The 10265-nt window shown below is 50.0% G+C and overlaps 1 protein-coding gene across 1 annotated transcript in view; it reads left to right on the forward strand.

Moving 5' to 3' along the window:
- The window catches only part of Cryl1 (crystallin lambda 1), a 96965-nt gene extending 95753 nt beyond the window's left edge, over positions 1-1212 (forward strand). Inside the window, exons 7-8 of the mRNA XM_038310581.2 lie at positions 226-332; positions 690-1212. Coding sequence (XP_038166509.1) covers positions 226-332; positions 690-803 — 221 coding nt within the window. The 3' untranslated portion in view covers positions 804-1212. The remainder of the gene's footprint in view (positions 1-225; positions 333-689) is intronic.
- Positions 1213-10265: the final 9053 nt, after the last annotated feature.

A 10265-nucleotide genomic window follows, 5' to 3' on the forward strand; every position in this document is an offset into this window, starting at 1 on the left:
GGACACATGGCAGGCCTGAGGGGCCCAGCACTCTTCAGGAGTTTAGTTTCTAGAAAGCTAGGATAGACTCATGAGGATCTTGCTTGGCCAGGCTAGAAGGTTGCTCATCTCCTGCCTCTTCTCTGTGGATTCCCTTTTCCTGGGGCAGAACCTCCAGCACGGGTCTAGCTTGGAGCTGCAGAATGCTGATGCCGGCGTGTGGGTTCTGTTTTCGTGCCTTTTCAGGTATTGTCAGCTACTGCGACAGATACAGTGACGGAATGAAGCGGGTCCTCAAGACTTTCGGGCCTGTTCCGGAATTCTCAGGGGCCACAGCGGAGAAAGTTAACCAGGTATGTGGACTTTCCAGGGGAAGCTGGGAATGCAAGCTGGTGCATATGGCCCACCTCCCTCCCGAGCCGTCTGTGGGCGGGGCTTTGTCAGTAGCCGCAGTCTTGACCCTTGGTTCTTCCTGACTGCCCATAGTTGCATCCTAGTCTCCAGGATGCCATAAGGTAGGCAGCTCATTTTTACTTGTCTTGGGGATCTCTGGAGGTCTGGAGCCTGTGTTAACCAACTGTAGGATTTGTGCTTCTGTGTCTGGAAGTGGTGTCCATACAGCTGGCATAAATAGGAGAGACAATTACACTCCTGGCAGATTGTTTCCTCTGCATGTGTTCTCTGTTTTTCTTCCTCCTTCCTTCTTCCAGGACATGTGCATGAAGGTTCCTGATGATCCCGAACACTTAGCTGCCAGAAGGCAGTGGAGGGACGACTGTCTCAAAAGACTCGCTAAACTGAAGCAGAAGGCACAGCCCCAGTAGGTGTCTTGTAATGCCTCCGTCACTCCTCCCCGGAAAGATCTGTCCAGCAAGATGAGACGCTCTTTATCCAATCTCTGTGTGGCATTGAAAAGCCCACGACCTTGGCCTGAAGACCAGGTCTGCTCCCCTGTGTCTCACTGTGAGCAGCTGTAGACACCAAGTGTCTTCTGGTCACTGCCACCTGACCCTGCTCTGCCTGGTTCTGAGGCGTGGATTTCCTGCCACCTGGGCAAGATCTTCACCTCTTTTCAGTGTGATTACACGTGCATTTTCAGGCGATGATTCCAGTTTTCTTAATCTACTCCAAAAGAACTTTTGTAATCATCTTCTAATTCCCCTCTGAGTGTCCTGTGATCCTGCATTATGAATAAATCACCTTCAGCTTGAATAAATAATATTCTGAATAAAAGTCTTGACTCCATGACAGCAGTCAATTTCTACACACACACACGCACACACACCAAACAAACAAACAAACAAATACATAAATGTGCAAATGGTTCTCCAGTTTGGGCCAGTACTTTCCCAAGCTAGTGCCCTGTGGTCCTCTGGTCAGATGTGTTTAAGGAGCATTGTGGGCTGTCCAGCGATGTCTGCAGTAATGAGAGCTCAGCTAAAAAGACACCAGCTCTACCGGTCATTTCTAGAACCTCCTTCAACGTGGAGTCTGTTGCTGGCACAAGCTTCCAGAACACTCTGAGAACACCGATGCATGCATCTCTCCACGTGATTGATTGCTGGATACCATTACAGGAATCCCCAACACCTCTGGCAAGGCACTGGCCTTGCCATTTTGGGTGGTCAGTGTTTCAGGGTCATGAGGTATGGAGCTGCATTTCCTCAGGGTGGAGACTGTTGTGTGGAAAGAAGTGGCTTAGGTCATTTTCGCTAGCTTGTGAGTCTTAATCAGCACACCCCCATGTTCTCAGCCCACACTGAATGGCTGAAGAGCTGCGGTTACCATGAATCGAAGTGACCATGCAACAGGCTGCGTGCCCCAAGACCTCATGCACATGGAGGACCGTGGTACCACTGAGAGGCCCTGCAAAGGAAACTTCGAGGAGGTGGGCTGTGAGCCTGAGCAGATCACAGGAGTCAGCCAGTGCCTGCCAGCAGAGGAAGAGCCTGAGGTCCCAACAGGCTGTGTTTAGAATGGCTCAGCTCCCTGTGGCCAGGAGAGCTCCACAGAGGCCCCAACCAACCTGATAAAGTTGAGCTGCCAGGCCATGCTAATAGTTAGACCTCTCTCTCCCTAACCCTGGATCAGGTCAAGGTCTTGCAAGTTCTCTCTGATAGCAGACAGGACCAGACTGGACACAAGCCTGCTGTGGGGGTATGAGGCTGTGGGGCAATGGATTGGGGGGAATGCCTACATGTAGGAGCTGCCTGTGCCTGCTGGGAAAAGTGCTCGACATGCCTTGTGCAAGGTCAGAAAGTGAGAGGCAGGGCAGAAGATGTCCCGTGTCTGAAATCTTCACTGGGAAGTTGGTGGGACCAGATGGAAAGGAAGTGTTGAACCCTGAAAGGCCTCCTCCTCTTTGTTTCAGAGAATCCTTCAGCTCCGGTGACTCAGTCCTCACCCTTCCTGATCTCATTGCTTCACCCCGCAGCAGGGCCTGGTGCACCTTCCTGCAGCTAAGACCTCTCCACCCTCCCTTCAAGGCACTTGCCAGTGCTGGCGCAGAATCACAGCTGTGTTCTCAGAGCTGCCTGTGTCCTCCCTTCCCGAGTCCTGAAGGCCATGCAGTCCCCAGCCATGGGACCTGAACGCTCACCTGAGGGAGACCTAGCCTGGCTGTTGGCATTGTTGAGAGTCCTGGAAGCACTGGCCGTGTAGGTTGCTGGGCCTGAGACTACATGAGCGAGGCCTAGGGGTTCTCATTTGTTCTGGGCAGCATTGCTGTAGGGGGACAGCAATGTTTCCATTTGGAAACACCGGTTTTTATTGTATGTCTAAATTATATTTTCTAACTTTTATTGTCATGTCTTCCCAGCCAAATGTCAGACACATTTGGAAATATCTACAGGTCCAGAATCTAAGAAATTCAGCCAAATGGGGATCAAAAACATCTGGAAAAGAAGTCTAGAAAGTTCCAAAAATCAACATGTATAAATGTTTCCCCTTACCTTGTCATAGCTACGGAGTGTGACAGAATTTCCACAGCAGTTACATTGTATTAGCTATTATGAATCATCTCTGGATGGCTTATAGTATGCAGAAGGATGTGCGTAGGTTCTTTGCCAATGTGGGGCCATTTTATATACGGCAATTGAACATCTGTGGATTTGGGTACCCATAGGGATCCTGACATCAATCGTATGGCTACTTAGGAAGGAGCTGATATGGTAGCAGAAAGGCTTCCTGGTCTTGTAGCCATCACAACATATAGTGAGGAACTGATAGGCTATACAAATACTGGCCCTCACCTAAGAGCTGAAAATAGCAATTGGTTCAAACTTGAGAACAAATGGTAGGGAGCATAGTCCCAGCTTGAAGAAGATGGTTCTGGAAGCAGCTGTCAAGAGTTGGGAGTTGGTCAGACATGGAACTGCAGCGGAGATTGCGAGCCTGGCTTCACAGGAACCCAAGGAACCATGCCTATTAGAGGAGCTGCCACACCGAGAGGGCCTCCTCCTCCCTGCTCGACAGGCTGGGGGCTGCTGCGAAAGAGCCTAGTGGCTCTTGAGGGGCAGTGGATGCACCCATTGTTCCTCATATCCTCTCCTCCACCGGGGCTGTTGGGTCAAAAGCTGTGAAGGATGGGGTGCCACTTTGGTCCTCATCTTCTGCCTGCCCAGCCTCCTCTGTCTGGCTTTGCATCCAACAGCTTTGGCATTCCCGAAGAATCCCAGCCCCTGTTTATCTGATGTTTTCTCATGAGGAGACTGAGACCTGGTTTGGGTTTAGATGAAGTGTTCCCCTTGCCACATTCTAACAGGGGTCTATAATGACCAGGCAATACTGCTGGGCCATCATCATTGGATTTCTCTATTTCAAATTACTGTTGCAGAAAGAAAAAAAATTAGGGAGTTAGTTAGAAGGACCTGCCCAATAAGACCTCATCCTGACTAGTTTCTGAATCATTTTCTCGGGGTTGCAAAGTCATAAATCTCCATCAGCATGATGGGTGTACTCAGTTCCTCCTTTTCTGCCCTCGGAAGCCAGCATTTTCTTTTCAAGGCCCCCACAGTGTCTGTGTGTACCAACTCCACGTGATTGCCCTGGTCGGGACACTAACGGTGGAGTGCCTACAGTTACTCTCAGCTTGTACCTGACGATCAAAAGATTGCTATAGCTGTTTTGAGACTGGATCCAAGTAGCCTAAGATGACCTTGAACTCTTGATACCCCCCTTCCCCCGCCCCAGCCTCCAGGAACTGCATTTTGCTTGTTTGTTTCCACTCTAGAAGCCGCACGTCTGTAGTCCCAGCGCTCACAGGAGCAGCCCTCCTGTGCTGTGGTTGCCTTCACCACTAGGCTAGTTTGGGGCATGGCCTTGCTTTGTACCCTGTGTTTCACAGTGACTGCATTGTCCTGTCACACACAGTGATGGAGCTAGTGGCTTTGCAGAGCAGAGGTGTGGCCACATGAATGTCCGAGACCATCATGTTAGCCACCACAATTTGTTCGAAATGTATTAATTTTTAGTGGATTCACTTAACAGATATTGAATATCTGTCGTACGCCAAGACCTACTTCAAATATTCAAGACAGAGCGAAGAATAGAGCAGGCAAAAAAAAAAAAAAAAGAAGGAAAAAATCCATCTCTCTAGACCTTACATTGCAGTACACAACATGAACATAAGCAGACGAGTCACTCAGCAGAGCAGACAGTATGACTAAAGATTGATTGCGTAGATAAAGCAAGGGGCCTGCGCAATGCGGTATAGGCACTCGCTGACAAGCCTGACAGCCTGAGTCTGGTCCCAAGAACCCGGTATGTTGGAAGGAGGGAGCCGAGTCCCACAAACTCTTCTCCGACCTCCACATGCACACTGGATTCTGTGGTGTGAACACACGCACAAAAGAAAAAAAGAGTAAATGAAAGGCGTGGAGGGACGAGTTGTATATGTAGAACAAGTGCATTCTAGGGGGAGGAGTGGCTCCTCATAGCCGTCCTCTTTGGTGTAGCCGGAAGGCGCCCCTCGGCCAAGGAGTTGAATGGGTGGTGAGGCCACATCACCAATTTGCCTTCATCTCGTGTCTCTTCTCTGAGGGGAGCCTCATATCCAGGGTCAAGGGGCACCTAACCAAGCCTTGCTTCAATCTTCAAACAACGTGGACATCCGGCATGTTCTGGTTGGCTTCCTCCTGGTCTGGCCAGCCTCTGTGGAACTCAGTGGTTGTGGCTTGGAATGAAATGAGAGTTAGCTGGATTTAGCATTTGACTTGATTGATTTTGTTTTAGACGGGGTCCCCTCCTGTTTCCATTTCCAAATGCAGGATTCCAGGCATGCTCCCTATGAACATTTTCAGGTTCTCCTTAGAGCTTTCTCTGCTTTTCTTTTGTGTTATAACCCCTACTTTAAAAAAAAACAACAGCCAAACATCTGTAGACACTGCTCAGATGATCTTGTATGTAAATAAGCTACAAAACCGCATCCCTGAGGGTACAGACATACTCAATAAAGATGCTCTTCAAATGCATGTGACAGTATGGAGTATCAGTGGGCCACCTGAAAAAGACCTACAAGCGCAAAAACTCTCCTTTGTGTTCCTGGAACCGAGACCCGTAGGTGGCGTCAAGCGGTGCTCCTTGGTGTTTGAGCGTGAGGAGGTGAGCCGAGTTCCTGTGACGGGCATGAGGCCTTTGCTGGGCATGGTGAGCACCACTGGAGCCACCCCTTGCCGCACATCAGGGCTCCGTCTGCACAGGACAGGGTAGCTAATGCGGAAAGGTGCTTTCTCCAGTGGTAAAAGCTGCCAATGCTTGAACTTCGTGGGAGAAAGGGAATTTTCCAGAGAAAAGAGAGCAGGGTCAATCTCCAGAGACCTGTGAGGCCTTAATCTATCTGTTAGCTGAGAATAACAGGCTGTCAGTTCATACTGGAGATTTTCATAAAAAACACCTGAGAGGAAGGGCCTCAAAATGTTAAGATTGGTTACTTCCAGATGGTTCTAATTGTGTGTGTGTGTGTGTGTGTGTTTTTCTTTATACTCTTTCGGCACAAACATATTTTTTTTATACTAAAACCCTGGGTGCTGATAACACTGAGTCTCCCTGCTCTGGGGACTTCCGATCACTCATCAAGACCAGAGTTTGAAGGACATGGCCTCCAGCAACCTCCCCAGGCTAGCTTCACTTGTGTGATAGACCTCTGTGTTTGTAAACTAATGAAAGGTGTGTACAGATGGAGCCTGCTGTGGCAGTGGAGAGCCCAGGGATCTTGACATACAGCAGATGTTCTAAGTGCGGAGTGCTGGGGTACCCCTCCCCCCAGGAGCTTACTGAACATTGGCTAGCTCACCACTACCATCTCAGAACCCCGCAGACACCATCATCACTCGCTACCCGCTACCCGCACCATCACTCCTGCCATCTCCATCACCATCTCAGTATCCTAGCAACGCCATCACCTGCACCCAACCTTCAGGAAGCCTATTGTGTTCTAGTGCCTCACAGCCATATCCTTCAGATTGAACGGGATGGGGGAGGGGGTAGAGAGGGGCCGCTCACTCAGGAAGTAAACAAACTTTAATGCCCGAGAAATATGAAATTTACAGGCCCTTCTCCAAGGTCACGGAAGCAGTAAGTGGAGGCCCAGCTGTGGAGAGATTCTTGGACCTGTTGAGCTGCCCGCAGGCCATGCAGAAAAATCCAGGGATTCAGCTTTTGTGAGACATCACCCATGTTGGGGTGGCCTTTTGGGCGATGCAGCTACTGTTGAGCCATCCCTGCTCCTGTAAGGAACCCCTCACCCTTACTCCTGCTGGTGACTACAATTAAAACTCAGGGAAGTATCTGGGGGCATCTCCCTGGATACTTCCCTGAGTTTTAATTGTAGTCACCAGCAGGAGTATGAGTGAAGCTGGAAAAGGTCTTGCATATCACCATAGAACCTTCATCTGGCGATGGATGGAGATAGAGACAGAGCCCCACATTGGAGCACTGGACTGAGCTCCCAAGGTCCTGATGAGGAGCAGAAGGAGGCAGAACATGAACAAGAAAGTCAGGACCATGAGGGGTGTGTTCACCCACTGAGACGGTGGGACAGAACTAACAGGAGATAACCAGGACCAGTTGGAATGGGACTGATGGAACATGAGACCAAACCCGACTCTCTGAATGTGGCTGATGGTGGAGGCTGACTGAGAAGCCAAGGACAATCGTGATGGGCTTTGATTCTACGGCATGGATGGGCTCTGTGTGAGCCTTGTCAGTTTGGATGCTCACCTTCCTGGACCTGGGGGGAGTTGGGAGGACCTTGGACTTAACATAGTATAGGGAACCCTGATGGCTCTTTGGCCTGGAGAGGGAGGGAGGGGAGGTATGGGTGGAGGGGAGGGGAGGGGAGGGAAGGGGGAGGAGGGGAGGAGATGGAAATTTTTAATAATATTTTAAAAAATTAAATAAAAAAAAAACTCAGGGTTCACCAGGTTGGGCTTCGGTGCAGCCTTTACTTTGAAGTGGCTCCATTTTGGGGTTGAATAGACAAGTGTAGTGTGGCCCCTCCAGAAAAAGCCTTTCACACAACAGCGAGGGAAACAGTAAACCAAGATAAAGGGCTAGATAAACTAGGTAATAAACTGCAGGATGTGGTTGTTGACCAGGGAATGCACTGGAGTTCCTGGTGGGCAGTCACTGAAGGTCCACTCCCTGCTGGAGGGCTGGCAGACCCCTTTGGGATGTGGACAAGGAGAACCTAGGCCTGTGCTACTCTGGGAAGGGAAGTATAGGCAAACACCAGCTACAGGCTTGGCTGGGAAGGAGGAGGATCCTCAGCAGAAGCAGTCAGGAGGTACCGTGAGAGTTGGGGAATGGACTAGGAAGATTAGAGAGGGAGACAGATGAGGCAGGAAGCCTTTTTAAGATGAGGCAGAATGTAATTCTTCATTACAAACATGAGCTCCAATCTGTGGGACTTACTCTACGGGGGCGTGTTGGGGTTGGCCTAGTCTCAGGGTCTCATGTTTGCCTCAAGCACATTCGGCCTCCTCATCACACAGCTGTGAATTCTGACGAGAGGACGGACTTCACCTGAGAACAGATTTCCTGAGAGAGCTAAGAGAAGGTCTCCTTCCAAGGAATGGGGACATTGCTGCAGGCAATGGTATACAAAAGCACCATAGCGTGGACTTGAAGATCGGTGTCATACAACTCTAGCTGGTGAACTGCCCGGAGAAGTCCCAGAACACAGAGATGAGAAGCCTGTGCTGGGGGCCAGACTGCCTGCTCTCTGCAGTAGGTAGGTAGTTGTGTGAGAGTTGCCCAAGCTTCCTAGGCCTTCCTTGTTCTGGTCTTGGTGTCTTATGCCAAAGGGAGGTGATAATAGGATTGCTACAGTGTCTGGGGCTGATGATACAAGCCCAGTAGATAGCAGCTGGGGGTGGACAGAGTGATAGTTAGGGCCCCAGGCACGGGAATGGCCTCAGCAGCATCTGACTCCTCATGGTCTTACTTGTTGTGTGGTGTGTGAGTCTGGTCTTCCCCAGCCTGCTAACAACACTGTTGCAGACGTTGACTGTCTATGCCTCCGCAGGAGTGACTCTGGAGAGGGCTGCAGGGGGCTGTGGGCCCCTCTCATCTCTCACTGGCAGCTGAGGGGGCGGAGCTCCAAGTTGGGACACCATACCATCCCTGTCAGAGTCACTTTTCAGGGTCAACACCGTGAGATAAATCAACACGAAGAGGAAAACAATTTTGGTGGCACTGGGGCTCAACCTTAAGATACCGAGCATGCTAGGCATGTGTCCTATCACTGAGCCACACCCCCCAACCCCAAGAAACTTGCCGTTGTGACTTTCATCTGCTGCCTGGGTCTGAGTAGTGCCGACCACAGGAGAGAAGGCTTAGTCAGCCATTGTTTCTCATGGTTCTAAGGCTGAGTCAGATTTTGAGGTAAAAGTTACCAAGGTTTGCCAGTGCCACACCTCAGCCTTAAAGTGAGCATGTTAAGCTGCCCTGAAGGCTCCGTGCAGATGGAACGCTTAGTGTTACAAGGACGTCTGCCACTCTGTCTCCAAATCCTTTCTGCCCAAAGCCAATGGAAGGAGGTAGAAGGGAAGGGAGCCAGGGCCTGTGGAGGATGAGGACTCATTCAAATTTCCCTTCCCCACCCTTGACTTCCTGGTGAAATGGTGCCCCCACACACCTCCAGGTGTGCAGGAGGGGGTTCATTGTATGGTAGAGACAAGCTGCCAGCGGTCCCTGTCTTTGACTTTCTTCATTCTTTAGTTGCTCAGGTGCAAATGTCACCTCCCCTCAGTCACTCTCCAGCACTCTGACTTGGAATTCACTGTCCTAACTAGACTTCCGGCTTGTCCACCCTTGGGACATGGCCTTGCATGGTGGTCAGTCAGCCAAGCTGAGGCTTCCACCTAACCCGTGCTCAAGGCTGCCATTCTCCGTATCCACATAAATATCTCAAATGATCCTTTTTAATCTTTTTTTTTTGGAAAAAAATTGCCTTTTAATTTTGTATTCTTAGGAAAGTCATACAATATTGGGGCTTTTGCTGAATTTCCTTCCCCTCGTTTGAATATGTCCCCAAATAACTCCACGTTTCCTCTCCCACGCCCTTGAAACTGAGTGGGAAAGGTACATGAACTCTAAGCATCCTCCATCCCTCAGGACTTGTGAGAGGATTCATAGGAAGATGCCCGACCATGTGGCAATTTAGACAGCACGCATTTCCTCTTGCATTTGCATTTCTGCGTGGAGGCCAAATGATGTGTAGGTGTGGAAAAGAGAAACGCAGGCTCCCAGCGAGGTCCAAACCCTTTCTTGGAGACAACTCTGAGTGTGAGCGGGCTGCAGGTATGTGAGCTCAGGAGGTGCTCAGAGTCCCTTGTCATCCAACAGCCCAAGTCCTGTTTAAACTTCCAGTGTCCCCCACCCCGTGTGTGTGTGTGTGTGTACATGTGTACGTGTGTGTGCTGTGCATGTTTATGTATATGTGTACGTGTCAGGTACACGTGCATCTATTTGAACATGTATTTGGAGGCCAGGGATCTTTATCTTTGTCTATCTGGTTTTGTGAGACAGAGTTTATCACTGAACCTGGAGATCCACAATTTGGCCAAGTTAGCTGGCCAGTGAGCTGCAAGGACCCTCCTGTCTCCTGTCTCCTGTCTCTGTCTCCCAGGGCACCTCCTGCACACCTGAATTGAATCAGTTCCTTTTGCTTTCCAGCACTTGGCTGACAGAGCCATATCCTTAGGCTCACGATCATTCCTTTTTTATTTGCTTGCTTTGTGTTGGAGAATAAACCCAAGACCTTGTGGATGCTAAGGCAGAGTTCT

Source organism: Arvicola amphibius, chromosome 13, assembly GCF_903992535.2.
Source record: "Arvicola amphibius chromosome 13, mArvAmp1.2, whole genome shotgun sequence".
Taxonomy (NCBI): Eukaryota; Metazoa; Chordata; class Mammalia; order Rodentia; family Cricetidae; genus Arvicola; species Arvicola amphibius.